At 32.5% G+C, this 25,262-nt stretch overlaps 1 protein-coding gene across 1 annotated transcript; it reads left to right on the top strand.

Annotated features, from left to right (window-relative positions):
• The first annotated feature begins 23,000 nt into the window (after nucleotides 1–23,000).
• LOC120133786 (protein SOMBRERO-like) lies at nucleotides 23,001–24,142 on the top strand. The gene is made up of 3 exons (XM_039150303.1): nucleotides 23,001–23,169; nucleotides 23,265–23,536; nucleotides 23,639–24,142. Exons 1-3 carry the CDS (start codon nucleotides 23,001–23,003, stop codon nucleotides 24,140–24,142), a joined length of 945 nt encoding a protein of 314 aa, XP_039006234.1.
• The last annotated feature ends 1,120 nt before the right edge of the window (nucleotides 24,143–25,262 follow it).

The raw sequence follows: 25,262 nt of genomic DNA, 5'->3' as shown, positions 1-25,262 counted from the left end.
TTTGTTTAATTCAATTTTCTCGCTGGTCGAATTAATCATTTCAACATCCTTAACTAGGAGGGGTTGTTTCACATTGATGAAAATCAATACGGATGGTATTGTCTCTCATAGACAATTGGACGTTAATATAGGAGAGGTATTTCATAATGAAGAAGGTCAATGGTTCTTTGGTTTTTCAAGGACTATTGGCAGCAAGGTATGGGCATGGGTCGGGTTTCGGTTAACCCAACCCGATCCGAAAAATATATACCCTCCACCCAATCCGATTTTTTAGATAAAATTCGAACATGATTCAACCCGAAATAATAATAAAATATTATTTTTATTCAATTAAAACAGTAATTTAATTGAAAAGAATAATATATAAATGAATATTATTATAATTATTCATAAATATATAAGGTAAAATTATTTTTTTTCGAGTCAAGTCTGGTCGGTTATTTTTCACTTGAATTCGACCTTACCCGAAAAAGAACTTTAAAAAATTCGACCTGACCCGACCCGAACCCGAAAATTTTAAAAAAACCTAATCCGATCGGGTTGAATTGAGTCAGAACCCATTGGGATCAGGTCTCATGTCCATCCCTATTGGCAGCTACTCAGTCTTAATGTCGAAACTGTGAGTGTTTTACGATGCTCTCCAACATGCCAAGAAATTGGGTCTCCAGAAGATGGAAGTAAAAATGGACAACAAGAAAGCTATCTAGGTGGTGGTGCAAGGAAGGTCGGATACTCTACGAGATTATGCGTTTATAGACTCGATCCATTGTTTAACTCATAATAATTGAGAGATTCTAATCTGTCAAATCTTCCATAAGTAGAATCAGGTTGTGGATTCTTTGACCAAACTCTATCAAGGATTACCACCGAAGTAAAGTACTTTAATCGAGCCACCTGCTTCTGTGGCCACAATCATCATTCGAGAAGCTATTGAATTATCTTCTTAGCTTTTGTTTTTTATAAGAAAAAAACAATTATAGTCTTTGAGTCTTCAAGACAATAAATAATATGTTAAAATTTAACTCGAATTTAATTTGATACAAATTAATTAAGAGATAATTAGAGAATGTAAGAAACTTGGTTTAATTAGGAGAAGAAAACATATTTTCTTTAATGTAGAAAACCTACTTTGAATAGATTTCTACTAAACAAGTTTACTTTGTAATAAAGTATTTGTTTCTATGCACAAATTAGGCGATCTCAATAGTTAAGAGACTTGTTATTTTCTCTAGAGGTCTCATATTTGAACATTGACAATGGTTAAGGAATTTTTTTATATTAGTGAAATTTCTCTTCTTTTATCCGTAATTTTTTTTTTTTGAAAAAAATTTTCAAATAAATTTTGGTGTTCTTTATGTTCTGTTTTGTTTGTAATCTTCTTCTTGTTTCGTCGTTACCTCCCCTAATTCATGTAAACAGTACAAAACAATGATGTATACCAGTATCTGTATCCAAAGACAGTACAATAGCATGATTTTTCAATATAATTTTCTAGTAACAATTGGCATACTTATATAGCAGAGACGATACTAATAGTATGGCATAATGATAACAGACATGAGGCATGCAACATACGTTGTTAGTCAACAGTGAATACAATTTATTCACTTACAAAGATTAAAAAAAATACATGGTTAAGGTGTAAATGAACATAACGTTCGGTGAACTCTTTGTGAATCGTTTATATAATGTTCATTTATGTTCATTTATTAAGCTAAATAAATGATTATGAACAAATTCTTTTAATGTTCATTTAATAAACGAACAAACACAAATAGAGATGTGTTTGATTCGTATATGTTTACATACAAGCTCGTTTATGAACTCGGTTATCGACTCGTTCATTTATGTTAATAAACGAACTCTTTTACTCGGTCCTCATTTTCCTTTTATTTTTTGCATTTTAAATATTGGTGAATGTATGAACTAAATTGAACACATGGTAAAATTTGGAGTTTAAACACTAGTAGCATAATTTTACCATTTTTCTTTAGGTTGCAAATAAAAGGGTAAAACTAAAAATTGAACATATGAACGAACACTAAACTTACATATTCGTAAATGTTAAATAAACACGTTCGTGGACACTAAATGAACACTTTCGTGAACACTAAACGAACACGTTCGCGAACAATAAATAAATGAACACGAACACCTTAAAAAAAATAAACAAATACAAATATAATTGTGTTTCTTCAAGCTCAATTCATTTACACTCGTCTACATAGTTAGTCTAACATAAATGACACATAAATTTTCAAGATACTATGCCTCAAACTGAGATTTGCCATAATAAGATATTAGCAGTGGCGGATCCAAAAATTTATAAATGGGGTCCAAAAGTTCCATTTTCTTTTCTTAAAAATAATGGGGTGCAAAAAATTTTCTTTCATTTTTCTTTAACATATTATGCTAAATTTCATTTTTTTCCTAAATAATGGGATGCACTTAACCCCTAAGGGGCTTAGTTCATCCACCCTGTATATTAATACATAGTAAACAAATTTATTAGCAGTAAAATGCTATACGAACACGAAAAAAAACATAAATGTGATAATTGATAAAACATTTACCTTATGGTCAATCGATGCTCGTACTAACCTTATTTAAAAGAGATAATATAAGTTTAAAATTATTTTAATTAATTATAATACATATATATCCTATAGATGTAATTATTTAAACTTAAAACTTCAAGATAAAGTAACACTTTTTTTAACCTCTTAATGAATTCAAAATTAATACTAATTAATCATCGATTAATAAGAATTAAAAATATTTCTAAACCATCCATTATTTAGACCGTCCGATCATATACATATTTCTTTATATTTTATGTTTTTTTAACTCAATTATTCTTTTGTTGGGTCAACTAAATTGGGTGGTTCTGCGGTGCGGCGCCTAAAAAACGGCTAATATACGGCGTGACCGGTTAAACAAGTGACCGGTTAAAATTTAGACCGGTTATGTTATTATTTAACCGAAATATTATAAGTACAATAACATACTAGGTAGCGCTTATATATGTAATAGGTAGCGCTTATATTACCTATTTTATAAGTAAACCGTATATTTATACCGATAGCATTGCAAATTTACCTATTACATTATATTATATTGAAAGTGTCCATACTTTTTATAAAGGATCGATACTTTAACAGTGTTTCATGTTTTCCACCTACAATATTAATTTAATAATTTCATTTGCACAAAAAATTATTTGATTGTTTTGATATTTTATAAAATAATATTTAGAATTTTTAATTTAATAATAATATATATCGTAACGTAAAAAATAATCATTAGACCCTATTACTAAATTAATATCTTAAAACTCACTCAAAAGATAACCTTAAATTAATGTTTTCCACAGTGAAAAAGTATGGACACTTTTATAAAAAGGATAGACAGTTTACAATATAACCACTACCTATTACATTATATAAACGATACCTATTACATTATATAAGGGCTACCTATTACATCATATGTTTACCTATTATATTGAAAGTGTCCATACTTTTTTATAAAAGGATCGATACCTTTTTTAAAACTATGTAATTTATGTTTCAATTTTTTTAACAGTTTCATGTTTTCCACCTACAATATTAATTTAATAATTTAATTTGCACAAAAAATTATTTGATTGTTTTTATATTATAAAATAATATTTAGAATTTTTAATTTAATAATATATACGTAACGTAAGAAATAAATCATTAGACGCCTATAATTACTAAATTAATATCTTAAACTCACTCAAAGGATAACCTTAAGAACACTTGAAGAAGCAAGAGAACAACTATCCAAGCAATCAAAAACGAGAAAATCCCAACATGATACACTAACATATCATATCAATGTTCAAACTCAAGTTGTAGATTTTGATTTCCTTTTGCTTGGCATCATATGAGATTTGGATTTGATTTCCTTTGCTTGGCATCATATGAATTTGGATTTTGATTTCCTTTTGCTTGGCACCATATGAGCTTTGGATTTTGATGAGCATCGGAAGTATTTCAGACTTATGATTTGGGTGGTACTCAACTTATGATTTTAGTTGCTATTTGTTAAATTTCTTGTATACCACCCAGATCATACGCCCGAAACGTTTCTGACGCTTTAAAGTTGACCAAAAAATAAATGGTCGGGATTTCCCTCGCGTTATACGTTGGAAAAAACAATGGAAATTAGGAATAATCAATGATAACATGCATATTGGCTTGGGCTAATATTTAGTGGAGCCGAAATATATATTGAAATTCAAACTCAAATTGAAATTTAAATTCAAACTCCAATTACATATAAATGAATTTGAAATGCAGTGTTAAATTGAACATGAAAATTGCATAATTGATTCATATTGTTCAAGTAACATGCTTTATGAACCATCAAGCTAAAAGACAATATTGATTGAGTTCAAAGCTGAGTTGTGAGTTGATGAGTTGTCACACTTGTCACATGGTTGGAATAAGTACTCACATGCGAGATAGATTGTTTTGTTATCATAACCCATCTCAACGAAATTAATCCAAATAATGTACCCATAACAATGTTCAATTAATGTACCCACAACAATGTTTAATTGATTTGTTGTTTAATTTTCAATTTGAATTATTTGATTTAATAATTTCATTTGCACAAAAATTATTGATTGTTTTGATATTTTATAAAATAATATTTAGAATTTTTAATTTAATAATAATATATATCGTAACGTAAAAAATAAATCATTATACCCTATAATTACTAAATTAATATCTTAAAACTCACTCAAAAGATAACCTTAAATTAATGTTTTCCACGTGAAAAAAGTATGGACACTTTTATAAAAAGGATAGACACTTTACAATAACCACTACCTATTACATTATATAAACGATACCTATTACATTATATAGGGCTACCTATACATCATATGTTTACCTTTATATTGAAAGTGTCCATACTTTTTATAAAAAGGATCGATACTTTTTTTAAAACTTATGTTTTATGTTTCAATTTTTTAACAGTTTCATGTTTTCCACCTACAATTTGATTTAATAATTTCATTTGCACAAAAAATATTTGATTGTTTTTATATTTTATAAAATATTATTTAGAATTTTTAATTTAATAATAATATAACCGTAACGTAAAAATAAATCATTAGACGCCTATAATTACTAAATTAATATCTTAAAACCACTCAAAAGATAACCTTAAATTAATGTTTTCCACAGTGAAAAAAGTATGGACACTTTTATAAAAAGGATAGACACTTTACAATATAACCCTACCTATTACATATAACGATACCTATTACATTATAAGGGCTACCTATTACATCATATGTTTACCTATTATATTGAAGTGTCCATACTTTTTATAAAAGGATCGATACTTTTTTAAAACTTATGTAATTTATGTTTCAATTTTTTTAACATGTACTGCGAATTTAAAATGATAATATACTTGTAGTTATTGTACATACCTAAATATGTACTGCGAATTTAATGTTGTACCCACCCTTTAACTACCACTACCAATGCCACATCCTATTGAAAGCAGCACGACAGAAACATGTTCAAATGAACCTTCGTTACATATCCATCAACTCCTGGAGCACTGAACTTGCACAACAAATTTTGGCCATGGATAATACTGATGTAGACAATGTTAAGCCAACCGAGGAATGCCATGAGTACATAATGTTGATGAATCTGACAGATTGGTTGGTCAGCTCTTCTGTTCACGTGATCAAGCTTGGCACTTTTACAAGGATTCGCACGGGAACATGGGTTTAGTGCACGTAAGGGAACAACACGGCTTGACGTGGAAGGGAATGTGAAGACACAGAATTTGTTGTTCCAAAGAAGGTTTTGAGTATCAAAAGTCAATACTGTTGATCGTCAACGTGCTCATACGCCATCACAAGAACAGGATGTAAGGCTAGAGTCGTAGTTACAGCAACAAATACAAACGATCAGTGGGTTATAAGTAAGTCTGATCAAAACATAATCATGCATTGTGCACATCTGCTATGACACCATTTAGCGTTCTAATCGAGCTGTAAGTAAGGCTGATATCGATGAGGCAACAACATTGAAAGAGGTCGGTGTTGGCACGTCACAAGTAATGAACTATTTAACGCAGCAGGCAGGGGGCTATCATAATGTTGGATTTACACATAAGACCTCTACAATGCACTTCAAAGAGGTAAAGCAAAGGAAATCGTCGATGGGATGTGAATGCGCTTATTGCCTACTTTGATTATAAGAACATGATGATCCCGAGTTTTTTATGACATACTCGGTAGACGAATCGGGGGCATTGTATAATCTTATTTGGTCGGATTCTACATCGAGATCGGATTACACATGCTTCGGTGATGTAATTGCGTTTGACACAACGTACAAAGATATTTGTATGGTCGACCAATTATGCCTATTGTTGGTGTCAATCATCACCATAACACAATTGTGTTTGCCACTGCCATAATCGCTGACAAAACGTCTCAATCTTTCGAGTGGGTGCTACAGAATTTTTTAGAAGCCATGATGAATAAATCACCTATTTCTGTTGTAACCGATGGGGATAGGGCAATGCAGGGCTATCAAATCTTTATCCCTTATGCTAAGCACATTATGTTCTTGGAATCTTTCTCGCAATGCACAAGCTAACATTGGTGACCCAAAGTTTACAGCAGCATTCTCAAAATGCATGGCTTCCTGGTGGACAACCAAGGAATTTGATATTCAATGGCGTTCGATTGTTTCAGAATTCAACGTCCAAAAGCATCCATGGGTGATTGAGAAGGGAAATACACGACACTTATGGGCACAAGCATATCTAACCGTCATTTCTTTGCCAATATTCGCTCAACACAAAGGTGCGAGTCTATGAATGCTTCACTAGCTATTGCACTGAAACACAGAAGACATATTTAGATGTTGTTCGTGCAATTGAAGATGGAATTAGTAGAATGCGTATGAACGAGTTGAAAGCGGATTACTTAAGTTCCCATACGAAGCCCTTCCAGATCACAAAACTGGTCGACCTTGAAAGCCATGCCGCTGCGATTTTACCCGCGAATCTTTTCGTGTGTTCCAAGATGAACTTATACGGGAGACTTGTACCGGATTGAGGCAGAGATTAAGTCCTTATCAGATGAATGTCAACATTATATTTTGTCAAAGTACGCAGAAAAAATAGGAAATTTGAAATTAGTTTTGATTCTCGTACGAAAACTCTAATTTGCTCCTGCAAAAATTCGAGACCGTTGGACTTCCGTGTCGCCATCAACTTCACATTTTGAAGCAATTGGACTACACTATTTGCCCGGAGTTTGATTCAAAGTAGGTGGACTAATGATGCGAGCGGCTTCTGCTCCCAGCTATGTTGATTTGAATGTGTCTCCAGAAGTGATGCAAATGGCAAGGTTCGCTCTACGTTCAACGTCAAGTAGGTTATGCTACATTGCATCAAAGACAGACGAGTCTTTCAAAACCGCAAGAGATGAGATGAAAAAAACTAATAGAAGAATTAGAAAACTCGTTTGGTTTGAATCATTCAGTCACCAGAGCATTGTAGTAAACAATGTTCGTGACCCTCAACGAAAACAACGCAAGCGAAAAGAAGTGCCGAAGAACAAGGTCGAGAAGAAAATTAGGCGATTGGGTACTGCAACGGTGAGGGCATAACAAAACATGTCCTCAAGTCAAGCTTGTTTGAGGACAAGCACACACCTACATCAACTGATTTTTTTCGAAGACGGAATGGAATGACAACGATCTCCATATAATATATCGTAAGTATCAACATCACTCCTATTGTATGTACATATAAATATTTTGAATGAAGGAAGAAAAACCGCGTTATTCAAATTACCGACACTTTTTTAAATGGTATCGACACTTTTTATTCCAATCTGGACATAAAGTACCGACACAACATTATAAAGTGTCGATATAGGTTGTAGACCTATTCGCTCATAAAACCAGATATTTATACCGGTTATATTACAAAATTATCTATTACATTATTATGGGTTCCGATGTGTAAAATGTCGACACTTTTTTAAATCGTATCGACACATTTTTCTTCCAATATGACCTATTTTATTATAATATGTTGAAAGTGTCCATACTTTTATAAAAAGGATCGATACTTTTTTTAAAGATATGTATTTATGTTTTAATATTTTTTAAGTATGTTTCATGTTTTCCACCTACATATTAATTTAATAATTTCATTTGCACAAAAATTAGTTGAGTGTTTGATATTTATAAAAATATTAAGAATTTTTAATTTAATAATAATATACCGTAACGTAAAAAATTAATCATTAGACGCCTATAATTACTAATTAATATCTTAAAACTCACTCAAAAGAACCTTAAATTAATTTTCCACAGTGAAAAAAGTATCGACACTTTTATAAAAAGGTATCGACACATTTTATACCGGTTATATTACAAAATTATCTATTACATTATAAATCTGGGTTCCGATGTGTAAATGTCGACACTTTTTTAAATGGTATCGACACATTTTTCTTCCAATCTGAACATAAAGTACCGACACAATATTAGAAAGTGTCGATAAGGTTGTAGACTATTCGCTCATAAAACCGGTATTTTTATACCGGTTATATTACAAAATTATCTATTACATTATAAATCTGGGTTCCGATGTGTAATGTCGACACTTTTTTAAATGGTATCGACACATTTTCTTCAATCTGAACATAAAGTACCGACACAATATTAGAAAGTGTCGATAAAGGTTGTAGACCTATTCGCTCATAAAACCGGTATTTTTATACCGGTTATATTACAAATTATCTATTACATTATAATATGGGTTCCGATGTGTAAATGTCGACACTTTTTAAATGTATCGACACATTTTCTTCCAATCTGGACATAAAGTACCGACACAATATTAGAAAGTGTCGATATAGGTTGTAGACCTATTCGCTCATAAACCGGTATATTTATACCGGTTATATTACAAAATTATCTATTACATTATAAATCTGGGTTCCGATGTTTTTTTCAATCGACACTTTTTTAAATGGTATCGACACATTTTTCTTTCATTCTGGACATAAAGTACAGACACATATTAAAAAGTGAAAACTTTGTTGTGGATATCGAAAACAATGCTATAGTCATGTGTTTCGATACATTGCAAGTAGATGTAAAATATATTAGTATTGATATTTCAACAATCCTCAAATGTATATGTACACATAGAAGCGAATATGGAATAATTAATGAAAATATACACACAATATAATCACACCAAATTATAAATACACAAGAATGTTCAAATAATGTACCGACAAACAAAATTAATCCGATGAAAAGGGTTGTTTCTAACGAAGTCCGGAACATTAGAGGCCTTCAACAATTTTCCAAATACTCTCGTATGTTTCCGCCTTTTTCTGAGGACATACATAAATAATTTCAATTATCAAACTAATGAGGTGCAATTTTACTAACAATAAATTAAATTCGCATAAGCATGAATAAATTTGTGTCATACCTAGATCTTTGTCGTTCGAATGGGAAGCAGCGTCAAAGGTATGTGGACATATGTAATGTATTTCTATATAAACACATAAGTTGTTAAAATAATCAATGTCTGAACACCTGTTCAACTGGAAAAACATATTGCATAAATGCAACTACGATTATAATCATTTTTTCCGCTGAATCATCGACCAAAAGTTATTTAGCTCGTTAAAATCTGGACACGCGTTCCAAACATCATTGAGATCTTACAGTAGGTAACAGAATCGTATGTTTTGCATTTTTTTTGATCCTGTTCACAAACAGTCGAACATAATATGTAGGAATCATAGACAACGAAAAGTCAGCAAACTTGTAATGACATTCATCTTACCCACACGAATAGAAAATGCTCGGAAAATACAGGTAGTTCTCAAGTACACGGTCGACGTTATGCCTGAGATTGTAATCAAGTTTGAATGTTAACATTCAAATGTATATAACGATTTTGACTACAGTAATTCAATTGCCTCAAACATGTTCTAACCTCATCTTTGAAGACCAAGGGCAACAATAAAATTGTCGACACAAAATTGCATAAATTCAAATAATCCTTCTGAGGACAACATCTACACATGAGAAAATGAGATTAAAGTTCTAACGCTTATATGTTAAATAATGGATACAAAAGAATAGAATTAAAACCTGCCGGCAGTCTTGGGTAGGCAGGACACCATTGAGATCAAAAATAAAAGTTTTCTTGAAGGCGGCGTTGCAGACACGATATACTTGTTTGGATCATCATCTTCATCATCATCATCATCGTCATCATCTTCATCGCCAGCTTCATCGTCATCATCATCATCATCGTCAGCTTCATCTTCTGCGACCGCTTGGTTGTCCACATCTGTTAAAAGAAAATAAAATAAAGTTCGAACGTGTAATGTTAAGAAACATAGATAATGAATACCTAACTCGTTTGATGTCGTTGACGTAATTCGTTACGCAACATGGAGACTTCACGTTGCAATGATGAAATATCGGATCGCATTCCACTCACAAGGGAATCAATATGCTCCCGAAAATTGACCATGTATCCATCACGGTCTTAATTGTGACATCCTCTGCAACTGGAGCTTCTTCCATCATTGCGTCTCCACTTGGTTGCTCTTCTTCATGGCCAACGGGGTCCATTTCCTCCCTCTCTTGATCTAATCCGACCTCCTTGACACGCTTCCAACCGAGTTTTTCAACAAAATCATATCCCGCTTTTTTAATAAATACCATGTCAATCTGCGGTTAATCGAAAGAGGCGTCATGCGAAAAATCAACTTCCTTCTTCTTCAACATATGGGTGATGACACATCCATATGGTAGTGTAGTTGAAATTGTTGCTCCCTTGTGACCATATATACAATTGTATTAAATATGAGTTTTGCAATGTTTGGAGCCGTTTTGGATTTATACTTTGCTATCCACCAATAATCGCTGTCTCGAAGCGTGAATGTTTTCCCCCACTAGGCCGGATACCATGTGAGCATTTGTGAAACACTCTCGACTCTACATCGAGGTGAATTGGCTATTTCTAGTAACCCGCTTAATTGTAGACCAATCTACACCATTTTCATCTGAATCCCCTGTATTCGCTACACCTAAACCCTCCGCAATCGTTTCTGGAGATATATATATCCTTCCCCATGACATGTGTATTAATTCCTATTATATTAGTCTTATTAGGCTCGTGCTGTAAGGAAGCATTGTTGTAGAAGACTCTAACTAGGTTGGGATAATATCTTGTTCTACACCAAGGAATTCAAGCCAACCCCAAGATGTAAATGTGGATTTAAAACTAAATGCATATTTATCATCAACAAGAAACCCAGGTCAATGACACGTTCGGGACGAATCTTCCTTACTTTAAAACTCGTATGCCATCTTTGTTTCTCCATGTCGGATCTAAAGTTCAGAGTTTCGAAGGACCTGATTTCCTCAGAAGAATCGTTTGTTACAGAAGGAGGTGGTTGAGAAGAACTGGGTTGAAGAGCTTTGAGAAAGACCTCGCTTCTGACGCTGACGTTTTGGAGCCATTTTGGTTGGATGCTACCCCTATTACATGGAACACAAACACATTCAGGATAAAAACTCCAATATAGAAATCAATCAAACCCATAGAATATCGATAAATTTACCTGAATATCTGATCGTCACTTATGATAACGGTAGAAGAAAGGAAGATCTGCCTGCTTGCATTTATGTTTAGGGTTTCTCGATTAAGAGTACTATATATCGTAAACGGTGGAAAACACTTGATATTTAAATTAGTATCGACACAAACTATATAGTGTCGACACATTATTTAGACATATTCTCTCATAAAACCGGTATAATTGTACCGGTTAGATTGAAAAATACATATTACATTATACTTTTGGGTTGGATGATTTTGGGATCGACACTTTTATATATGGATCGACACTTTATGGTGCACCTTGTTTTCCATTCATTCTGGGAAAAAGTATCGACACAAAATATTAGTGTCGACACATTATTTAGACATATTCTCTCATAAAACCGGTATAATTGTACCGGGATTGAAAAATTACATATTACATTATACTTTTGGGTTCGATGATTTGGGATCGACACTTTTATATATGGATCGACACTTTATGGGTGCACCTGTTTCCATTCATTCTGGGAAAAAAGTATCGACACAAACTATATTAGTGTCGAACATATTTAGACATATTCTCTCATAAAACCGGTATAATTGTACCGGTTAGATTGAAAAATTACATATTACATACTTTTGGGTTCGATGATTTTGGGATCGACACTTTTTATATATGGATCGACACTTTATGGGTGCACCTTGTTTCCATTCATTATGGAAAAAAGTATCGACACAAACTATATTAGTGTCGACACATTATTTAGACATATTCTCTCATAAAACCGGTATAATTGTACCGGTTAGATTGAAAAATTACATATTACATTATACTTTTGGGTTCGATGATTTTGGGATCGACACTTTTTATATATGGATCGACACTTTATGGGTGCACCTTGTTTTCCATTCATTCTGGGAAAAAAGTATCGACACAAACTATATTAGTGTCGACACATTATTTAGACATATTCTCTCATAAAACCGGTATAATTGTACCGTTAGATTGAAAAATACATATACATTATTTTGGGTTCGATGATTTTGGGATTGACACTTTTTATATATGGATCGACACTTTATGGGTGCACCTTGTTTTCCATTCATTCTGGGAAAAAAGTATCGACACAAACTATATTAGTGTCGACACATTATTTAGACATATTCTCTCATAAAATCGGTATAATTGTACCGGTTAGATTGAAAAATTACATATTACATTATACTTTTGGGTTCGATGATTTTGGGATTGACACTTTTTTTATATGGATCGACACTTTATGGGTGCACCCTGTTGGCCATATTGTAATTTGCCTTTTACTTCCAAGTATCGACATGACCCTTAATGTGTATAAGAAACATGTACAACAACATACTGCTAACTTTTCTCATCTCATTCATAATTATATTCACATACAAAATATAAATCGTATACAAAATTATAAATCTTATACAAAATTAACTCGACATTTACATCATTGCATCCTTTTGTTATTCTTATGTAATATTGCAGCTTTTGTTATCTCCTGTCTTCGTTCATTTTGATTGTGGCTTACGAGATCGTTTAATACTCGCGATCGATCCCAGTCTCCAACAACCTATATTCAAATTGTCAGAACGTTAAGTATTGTCAACTACAGCATTCAATCTACACTTTTAACAATTTTACCATAAACAATTTTTTTTTATCCACTTACAAATCACCAGTTGCCCCTGTAGAACCGATCGATTCCATCCACATCATCACATACATGCCGCAATCATATCTGTTACAAAATTTGAAAACCACACATGTCAATTATGATGAATACTGCATAAATTAAGCTTTCTATTGTGATAACATCTCATACCCATTCAATTGCTTATTCTTCTTATGCTCCACAAATTTGAAATTTTTCAAGTGATACTTTCCTAGAGATCCACATGACTCAACCCAAATGCGTTTCTTATTATAAGAATCTAATATTTTAATCTGCATTAAAATAGAAGAAGTTATGCACCAAAAAAATTATGCATTATAATTTACATAATGTCCTTTCATACAGACATACATACCAATCTCTTAGCATCCTTCACTCTCTGTTTAGCTGCTTCAGTTGTAACATACTATCATATATTGTTACAACATGATCTACCATATCCAACACCAACAGATACCAATGTGAATTATGTAGTTTATTGTGATCATTATCTGCAACAAATTTCACACCCAATTTGACAAAATTCAACATTCTATATCCGAAAACATCATTTGCAATTGGTATGGTGTCTTACCTTCTCACAGTCGGTGAATTTCACATAGTTATCCAATATGACACCCCAGAAGGTAGAAATATTCTCAACACTTTCTTTGTTGTTGGCTTCCAACGCCTGTTGCTGTAATTACGCAACAAACATTATTAATTTACCGTCTATAACACTACTTTTCAATATTTATTAATTTAACTCACCACTAAGAGGTATGGAAGGTAGCCAATCCTCCGGTGTGACTTTTGAGAATCGTAGCATATGGTCCAGGCGAGCAAATCGATAACCTAACAAAATTAATTACACAATCAGAACATATTCAATAAGTTTTATTTATTTTCTACTTTCTACTTACCACACCGCCAACCCATTCCGTAGGCTTCAACGTTGCAACGTCGTATACAGTAGCGAATTGATTTCCCATTGATATTACAGAATATCTGTATGAATCATTAGGATTAATATCTTGTCATGAAATTTAAATATCACTCACAAAACAATATATTTCACTTACCCCGATTCTAACTCGCTATTCCATAAATAATCACAAATTGCAGCTTCGATGTCATCAATTCCGGTTGGAATATCCGCTTTTTTCAACCTACAATTTTGCATACAAATTTTTGTCACAACAACATAATAAAATCAAATTAAGTATTCTTTTATTAAACTTACCTTCTGCTTCTTCTTCTGGGGTGCAGGACATTCCGAATCCAAAACTGCTGCTATAACACTCCGGTGTATAAATGACATCGACTTCCTTCCTCCTCATTTCTTCCATCTCTTCTTCTTCCTCCTCCCTCTTTTCTTCTTCATATCTTTTCAGTTCATCGTACTTTTTTCTACATAGCTCTTCATATCTTTTATTTCACCCTTCAATTGAGCTCCTTCATCCGAGTATTTATCAACCACCCCCTTCACCCCCGTAAGTTCACTCCTCAAATCAACAACCTCCTTCACCACTCCCTCAAATTTTTCTCCCGTCACCATCTTAATATCACCCCTTAACACCCCAACTTCTTTCACCACTTCACCCCTCAACACCTCTACTTCTTTCACCACTCCATCTATTTTCCTTCCACTACCCCCTTATTCCTCTCGAGTGTATCTTCGACTCTCTCGAGTTTCTCTACGACTTGATCAAGTTTCTCTTCGACTCTTGATTGTCTTTGCATGATTTCAAATTGGATTTTTTTGATATCAGCCAATTCAGACATCAAAATGTCGAAGTTACTCTGTTTTGCTTCACCGTCGTCCCACTCACCTTCATCCCCCAATACAACCATCCCTCCTTTCTTCTCCTCTGCCTCCACTGCCTCCTCTACATCCTTGCCAATAACCTTCAAAAAATTAAATTACAATATTAAGACATTGATTATATTCTTAATATTATTTAATTACATTTATTACCATTTCTTGCTTCTTCTCTCTATCCAACTTCAACTTCACCATCACTCTAACCACCTCTTCCTTCCCCCATGCACGGATGCGTGCCACTCCGGTTCTTTCATAAGCCGGCACTGCCTCACAGCCCGACCAAAAATCGAACAGTGCAACCTGCATTTATAATAAAATTTATATTTTTATATAAAAACACAAAAAAGTGATTCAACTCATTTACCTCTAAGATTGCTATGCACCCTTTGAGGTATCTCTGGCTGCCCTTTTTAAAGGTGATTATTGATTCAATCAATCTCGAATGGATATATTCAGCCCAATTGAATTCACCCTTCAAGCCTTCATCGCAAATGAGCTTCATATATTCCTTGTTCGTTGACGTATCACTCGTTGGACAAAGAAATATCCCGACAAGGTACAATAGAACTCGGGCCTTCAGCTCATCCCCCAAGTAAGATCCACTTTTGATATCCTCTTCAACTTCAGTATATGTCACCTTATGATTCAAACCATATTTGGAGGCAAGTGCTTTCCAGTTCTTACTCCTACAGACTTCTATAACACTTTTGCCTTTGTTTTGTACCCCCAATACGGCTGCAGCAGTCGATACCCCCAGAGGGAATGAATAATCACCATACTTAGCCATACATTGACTGACGTCAAATTGTGCCATCAAGGATCGACACAATTCCCTCCGAATAGGTCGATCCCTTACTCCGATCAACGATCCAAACCTATTTCTCCCAGCACATTCAACTGACCCTTCTCCTTAAGGTGTTTAATTAATAAATTCACCCTTTTAATGCTGCACCTTGTCGACACTTCCTACATTTTTTAACAATATATAATGTTATAGTTCTTATATATTTTGTATCAACGTATTTACAAGTTTAATGAATACCTTATTTTCATGTGCTTTCCTCCGTTCTTTGTATTCTTTACTATCATTCCTTGACTGTGTGATGTAAGGTTCCTTTTCAGCATCACTCATTGAATTCCATTTGGACCTCACATCTTTTTTCACCTAATATTAAACATAAACGTTTCTTAATCAATACATTAACACTAAATACTAATACTACTCAATGTCAATTTCATTTTACATACCGAACCGCTCTGTGTGCCATCTCCCTTCATCCTTTTGCATTCGGCCATACTGTTAACATTTAAAATTTGTAATCAATTTAAAGTTTATCGATACTTTAATCCAATTACCATTTCACAATAATAACAAAAAGACATGATACTTACTAGAAGTACATATATCCACCCTTTGGTTGCTTTCGAGTCTCGGCCTCAATTTCAAAGTCATCTGCTCCACCAACAATTTTCCAACCCATTGACTCCATTTTTCCTTCATATATCAGTTTACGCAAATCAAATTATTTTGTTACATACACTTTTCAATATACAAATATATAACTACTCTTGTGGTAAAACGTTTTCTTCAAAAGAATTTGAATGGCCACACCAAAATGTGTCGGCACATTTATACAACCTATAATATCATTTTCTACCTATAATATTTAATAAAAGTATCGACATTTATATTTTTCCTTGAATATCTATTTCTACCTGCAATCGGTCCCAAATGCTTCCTTACTCCAAAACCCCAAACAACACATAAAAAACCCTATCGCGATTACTGTAATAATAAAAAATTAGGGTTTCGACAACATACTTTTCGATTCGACTGCAGCAACAAACAAACAAACTTCGCTTTAGAAACGCCTTCTGAAATGCAGCAACAATTACTCTTCGATTTCAAAAACTCGTCCGTTCTATCTTTTTTCAGAGGATATTTAGCTATGGCCTTTATATTTTCATCGGATATGTTATTTATATTTAATCGATACAAATACAAAAGTGTCGATACTTTTATGTCAGTGTCGATACTTTCGAAAGGATAATTACCTATTTCTTTGAAAGTGTCGATAATTTATTACACGTACTTACGAAAGTGTCGACACTTTCAATATATCCGGTATCATTTTACCGGTTTTATCATTTTGTTACCAGTTTTATCATATTTTTACCTGTTATATCGTTGTGGATCGATATATTTTTTAAAGTATCGACACATTATAGGCGCTATAACTGCTTCTCTTTTAAATTCACAAAGTGTCGATCCTTATATAACGTATCGACACTTTTAAATTTACCGGTTTTATCATTTTGTTACCGGTTTTATCATATTTTTACCTGGTATATCGTTTTGGATCGATATATTTTTTAAAAGTATCGACACTTTTTAGGATTTAAAACTGCTTTTAAAGTTATGTAATTTATGTTTCAATTTATTTAATAGTGTTTCATGTTTTCCACCTACAATATTAATTTAATAATTTAATTTACACAAAATTATATTTGATTGTTTTGATATTTTATAAAATATTATTTAGAATTTAAATTTAACAATATTAACCAAATATTATAATAAATATGTTTTCAACAGTGAAATAAGTATGGACACTTTTATAAAAATGATATATATTTTTTTGAAAGTTATGTAATTTATGTTTCAATTTTTTTAATAGTGTTTCATGTTTTCCACCTACAATATTAATTTAATAATTTCATTTACACAAAAAATTATTTGATTGTTTTGATATTTTATAAAATATTATTTAGATTTTAAATTTAACAATATTAACTAAAGATAATAATAAATATATTTTCACAGTGAAATAAGTATGGACACTTTTATAAAAAGGATAGATAATTTACAATATAACAGGTAAAAATATGACAAAACCAGATTCATTATGACAAAACCGGTAAAATTTACTTGATATGTTAAACGTATGGACACTTTTATAAAAAGGATAGATACTTACCGATAACCAAAGTTTACCGGTTACCAAATTTTTTAATAGTTTTTCATATTTTCTACCTAAAACATTATTAGTTGTCAACATAATAGGTACCGCTAAACCGAATTTATTAAATACATTTTAATGTATCCGGTAATGCTGTATATTAGCCGTATATTAACCCGCCTTTCCTGAGACAATCCCAACTAAATTACACCCAATGTTCCAAGTCAGTTTCAGCACTAACCCAAGAACCTTTTCGCATTAATGTTCTCCCACGGATCCACCACGACGCGTAGAAAACGTACAAGTTAAACTCAGCTTTTGGATGAAGATATTAAAATAGAAGTGAAATAAAATATTATAATTGAAAAATAGAACTGAAATGAGCATATGGTGTGGAATGGATCCTTCCATGCTTCTTGGGGTTGATGAAGATATCAGTTTTAGGATCTCCATCCATATTTCTTCACAAACATAATTATTTTGGAGACACCTTTCATTTTGAAATCCATGCAATTTTTTTTTTGACACTTGTTACGAAATTGCGTAAGAGTGTGAACCTTCGTTGTCAAATGATAAAGAGTCTTTGAACATATATTATCTTATATTCATCTTAGATTTATAATAAAAAGGGTTTTCTCTCTCTTTTATATTTAACAACATAATTTGAGAAAATGTTTTTTAAAAAAACTTTTATTAAGATATTAACTATCTCACATATTAGATATTTGTTCAAATTGTTCTTATTGTTATTGTAGTTAGGGATAGATGCAAAAGTTTATATCAAATGATTTAAACTTTAAAAGTTATATTAGAAATTTAAAGATAAAATTACAAATTTACATGGAATATGAAATTAAATTATTAATAGAAAATAATTATAAAAATATTTAAATTATATGAAAATTTATGATTCTCAAATGCCTCTTGGTCCATCCTGATTGTAACATTAAAAAAAACGTATACTAAGTGTATATTATTTTTTAGTTTAAAGATTTAAAGAATTTAAATAGTTTTAAAATTGCATAAAAAATAATTAAGTGAATAAAAGGTGAAATCTCGTGAGGTCAGAGGCAAGGTTTTAAATCGTGATCGCGTTTTCGGTCATTTCGAGTTACCGTGATTGCGGCCATCGCGGGTGCTATTGATGTCGTCGCGAGCGCTATTAAATGCTATTACGGGTATAGTGGGTAACTCGAACGGCGGCAAAATCGCTATATCACAGACGAAATCGCGGTCGTGAAACGTTTTTTGAAATCCCGGTCAGGGGCCTGACTCCCAAAAGTTCTCAATACATTTTTTCTAAAAAATTTAGTTAAATCCATAATGTTCTTTTTAAATATATATATATATATATATATATATATATAATAAACCCTTTAAAATATAAAAAAATATCTTAAACAGTACTAAATAATAACAAGGAAATGTATAAACATAAATAGGTGTAGGCCTAGGATTCCACAGGCAAAGGCCAAAGGCATCTGTATTAATAAGCAGCAGTGATGTCCGTGAACGCAACGGAGCGCAACTCGCGGGCAGTATGTTTTGGATATTTACCCAATAATAAGGCCTGAACAATAAGAATGGTGGTGCGTTTATAAGCAGGATTTTCAGCCACCGTGTTTGACCATTCACTCCTTTTTTCCTCCCATTTTTATTTTATGCTTTAAATTTTTCTCGAACAATATATATTTATTATTATAAACGTTATTATTTTAAGTTTTTAGTCTATTACAGTCGTTAAAAAATCTATTATTTGATATGTGTCATGTTAATATTTTTTAAAAAATTATAAAAATTATTATTTAAAAACCCTAAAAAATTTAAAATCTAAAAAAACATAAATTCTTAAAATCTCTTATTCTAATCTTCTTTATTACCGATCACACATCCATCGCCGAAACGTCATCTATTTGTCGTTATTCATCCACTGACCGATCATCACCCTTTCTATCATCTCAAACTCCAAGATTCCCAAATTCCTAAACTTAAATCTCTAACTCCTAAAACTCCAAATATCCAATCCTTAAATCCTAATAATAATCGTCAACCACCCTTAATATGGAATATAAGAGTTCCGGTCTTAATCGTCGGCTACCATTGCTTTCATTTGTTGTTTCAATTGATTGAAAATCGAATGGTTGGAGTTTTCGGGGAGGGAGGAGACGAAGAGTGGGGGTTATATTTTCAAAAAAAAAATTAAATAATATTTTTATTTTAAAAAATAAAATTCTAAAAAAATATATAAATGAAACATATATCATTTAATGTAATTTTTTAACAGTTGAGACACTTAAAATTAACGTTAGTAACATTAATACTTATATTAACCAAAATAAATTTATACATTTAAATAAAAAAGTATAATTTACGTATTTTTTAATTAATCCTTATTTTTACTTAAAACTTTTAAAGGTAGCGTGAGAATCCCTTTGTTTTCTTTTATTTTTGTATTTTATTTGTATAGTCAACCCATGAAGCAATTGGACTGTGTGCTGCATTTCCACACTAATCTAATTTACCTTCATCTAACACTTTTGATTACATTTATACCTAAGTCGGTTGGGTCCAATTGGGGTTCTAAATTTATTTAATATTATATATAAAAAATATTTTTCATTATTTATATATTGTATAATTAAATTTAAATAAATTATTCAACAATAATAATTATCCATAATACTATTCGGTTTTTGTTACACTAAATTTATGGGTACTTTTATTTTAAAAAATAGGTATCATAAACATTTCTCATAAATTCTAAAATGAAACATTAAAAAAAAAGGAATATGATAAACATTTTTAGAACTTGGGATTGAAGTCAGATTAATTAAGGATTAAACTCAAACTCGATGCCTCATAATTAGTAATGGGCGTAGGCGAGAGATAGTAAATAATAGGGTAAATTACACAAATGGTCACCTGACTATATGATAGTGTTTTATTGAGTCTCTCGAATATTAAAAGTTATAAAATTGTTCCTCAACTATATGGATTTGATTTGTTAGTCTCATGACTATTAAAAGTTATAAAATAGTCACTCAACTATTCATCTATTCTAAACTTCTCATTTTCTATTAAAAAAAATTAACGGTCGTTTGAGCTGAACACGAATCTATTGATTGTGATATGATAAAATCTTATATTAGAAGCTTTTAAATTGTATAATTGTTTGAGATTCTAGGATCAGATTTTATTATATCCCAGTCAGCAGATTAACTTTCATCTCATACAAACACCAATTTTCAATGGAAAATGATGAGTTTGAATCATATAAATAGTCAAGTGATCATTTTATAACTTTTAATAATTAGGGAATTTAATAAATCAACACCTTATAATTGAGGGAAATTTATAACTTTTAATAGTCGACGGACTTAATAAAACATTGTTATATAATCAGTGTACTATTTATATACATTACCCTAAATAATAATGGACGGATGGATGGCAATTAAAAGTTAATCCCCTATTGATTCTTGCAACGTAATGAGTGAGCATCCCCATAAATTACTAGTATATTAATTTGTTTGATTTTAATAATTCAAAAGGCTTATTCTAAGCCTTGCACCGAATTTCATGCCATGTGATATTCACAATCATAAAATACATTCTAGGATTATACTTTCTAATTCCATGCATATATGGGTCATAAAAGTACACAAATGAAAATGATTTCTCTCTTTTATTTAAATGCAATTATATATATCTTAGCTAAAATTAATGTTTATATTAAAAATCAATAAGCAATGAATAATAAAATTTGTTTGAATGAAAGGGGCAGTCAAATTGCAGAAGGGGATTGTTTCATTCCTGGGTTTCAACTTTGCTCAGGTAATGAATAGGTGAACTGTACGTGTAAGTAAGTCCATTAAATAATTAAATAATACCAAAGAATTATTAACTAATGAATACTTCATTAAATGTGATTAAGTGCCAGTTGTGCAGATTTTACTTATTTATATGAGGCGATTTTCAGGAATAAGGTCTCCCGTTCAACGGACATATGCCCAACCCTCTCTATTTCATACTTCAAACTCGACTTTCATATATATAATATCTCATAATTCATTCTTAATTAATAAATAAATAAGTAAATATAAAAGATGTGTTTTTATTTTATTAAATTTGTCTTTATTTCTGAACCAAGCCAAGCCAGCCCATCCTCGGTTGTCTCATATTTTATCCACATTCTCATCCCTCTGTCTTAAAAGCCCTAACATCGTGCCCTTCAAGCTAAGAAATCGACCTCTTTTCTCTCTCTCTTCGTTGCCTACCTGCTGCTTCTTCTTCTTCTCTTTGTATTGTTTCGTTTGTACTGTTATCACTCATTCAAAGCCGAAAAAGAAGGTTCGCTTTTTCTCCTTTTCCCTTAATTTGCTATAGCCATTTCAGCTTGAAGATGGAGTTATTGACTGCATCTGCATGCATGCATGCATGCGCTTGTACTTTACTCATTAGATTTTAGGGTTTGTTCGTTGTTGTCCAGCTTCTTCATAGTCTAGGGTTTAAACTTTAACTAACTCACCGGATAGTCGAGAACTTCTTTACAAAATAGTAATAATAATAAAAAAGAAACATATATTGTCAACAGACAACAAAGATGTCTGGTTTTTCTTCTCCTGTCAGCAGTTTAAACCCTTTTGGCTGCAAAATTTTGGTTTTCATAGGTAAATAAACTAGTTATGCATGTAGCAATGAGAGTTTTCGTTATGATCTAACAATATTATGCATACATGCATATAAAGTTCAGAGTATGTTGTCTGTATAGTTTTAATGATATATACATGTAATTTGTCTGTAATAATATATATATATATATACTAACAATGAAGTATTTTGTTGTAGCAGAGGAATCGTGGAAATAAAATGATGGCAGGAAAAGGGCAGCTTTCAGTTCCACCAGGTTTTCGATTTCACCCAACAGATGAAGAGCTTCTCTACTATTACCTGAGGAAGAAGGTCTCGTATGAAGCTATCGACCTCGATGTTATAAGAGAAGTGGATCTCAACAAACTCGAGCCTTGGGATCTCAAAGGTCAGTTCATCTTATCGATCATATCCAAGTGATAAACCTCTTAGACCAACCGATCTATGATTAAAATTGCTAATGCTTTGTTGTATGAATAACAGATAAATGCAGAATCGGATCGGGACCTCAAAACGAGTGGTATTTCTTCAGCCACAAGGACAAGAAATATCCAACGGGGACTCGAACAAATAGGGCAACCACAGCTGGTTTTTGGAAGGCAACTGGGAGGGACAAGGCTATCCACCTCAGCAACTCCAAGAAAATCGGCATGAGGAAAACCCTTGTTTTCTACACAGGACGTGCCCCTCACGGACAGAAAACCAACTGGATCATGCATGAATATCGTTTAGATGAAGATGATTCTGATGTTCAGGTAAACGACTTGACTGAGATTAGATCACAGTCGATGATTGTAACTCTTTTTATGTATCCGAGACCAATAAGTAACATTAGCTTATAATGGCTTTTCTAGCAGGAAGATGGGTGGGTCGTTTGCAGGGTTTTTAAGAAGAAGAATCATATCAGAAGCAATTTTCAGGCAGATTTCAGTACTCAAGAAGAAAACTTTTGTCACATCAAGAGTGTTGCTTCTTCATCTCAAATGGAGCCAAGGCATAACAATAATCATTTGCATAAGCTGTATGATCAATATTCCTTTGATGCCTCCATGCAACTACCGCAGTTATTTAGCCCGGAATCATCGGCCATCGCTTCTTCCTTTATATCACCACTGTCTTTGAACTCCACGGATATAGAATGCTCTCAAAACTTACTGAGGCTAACAACAAACGGCGGCGGCTGTGGACTGATGCAGCAAGATCAGATGAGGTACAATGGTGAATGGTCGTTCTTGGACAAGCTTCTAACAACTCAGCCTCTCAGCATGGATCATCATCATCATCATCACCACTCTCAAGCCAAATATCTCTCTTCATCTCAACTTGATGTGGGGAGTTCTACGCAAAAATTCCCATTCTGAAAATTTCAAAGTAGCTAGCTTCCAATTTCACATATAATGTCGCTTATTATCATCCTAAGCAGAGGCAAAGACACTCTTTGAAATCCATTTTAGTAATTGAAGTTCCTTCTTTTTTGTCAACAATCGACTTTGAGTTGTGCTGCCAACTTTGTTTAAGGGTCAACTTAGATCAATGACCCGTTAGATTTGCACCGATTGGATTAATAATTAGTAGTGGTCAGATTAATTCTCATAGCAGAGAAATTAAAATCAACCGTAGGTTACTATTCCAACACCAAAAATTGAGGTGTTTAGAGTGAAAATTGTGTGAGTTTCAGTGAAATCCCGATGGCGCTTTAAAGAAGAAAAGAACCTCCAATCATATAAGCAACGAAAACCCTACATATATTTGCAAGCTTGACAAGGCAGTTCTCCGGCTTAAAGCAAACTTCAGGGGCATGGTATAATGAACTCCATGCTTGACTTCTATCACTTGGTTTCGTTGCTTTTTTTTTTCTCTTTAGCCGAGAATGGAGTTATTATGTATCTTGTGGTGCATAAGTAGGGATGATTGATGAGTATAGATCGGATAAGGTAAATTTTTTTCTCATTTTGATTTTAATTGGAGAAATTTATAACTACGCTCAATACTTGATAGTTGGTGTGATCTGATTTTAAAGAAGTCTCATCCATTTCGAATTTGACTCGAAATCTGAAGATGAAAATTGGTCCCAACCCTACCTGATCCAACATCAACCTTTTAAACCCCAAATCACCCAAAAGGTACGTCCTCCACTCCCTTCATTATTAATTCCTAGAAAATGTTTATATATACATCATTCGTCATGTTGTCATGACGTTGAAACACTTCCATTGTGCTGTCATATTGGGGATTGCTTATTTCTGGTCGAATGTGTTAAGGTCCTCCATATTAACCAACTAGACAAGTTAATATGACTTCGCTATCCAAGGGAAATGGAGATGCCTCCACCCTCGAACTCCGTTGAGATGTCTCCATTGTCAATTGAGATGCATCGACCCCAATCTTACGACTTATGGATTTACTCAAGGGGATGAAGAGCTTCCACTCTAGTGTTAAAAGTTTCAAAGTTTGGCAACCAACTTTGGAAAATGTTTTTTC

This window comes from Hibiscus syriacus, unplaced genomic scaffold (genome assembly GCF_006381635.1).
Source record: "Hibiscus syriacus cultivar Baekdansim isolate YM2019G1 unplaced genomic scaffold, ASM638163v2 tig00110596_pilon, whole genome shotgun sequence".
In the NCBI taxonomy this organism is placed as follows: domain Eukaryota; kingdom Viridiplantae; phylum Streptophyta; class Magnoliopsida; order Malvales; family Malvaceae; genus Hibiscus; species Hibiscus syriacus.
Note: the sequence above shows the minus strand (reverse complement) of the source record. Positions and strands in the feature narration are given on the sequence as shown.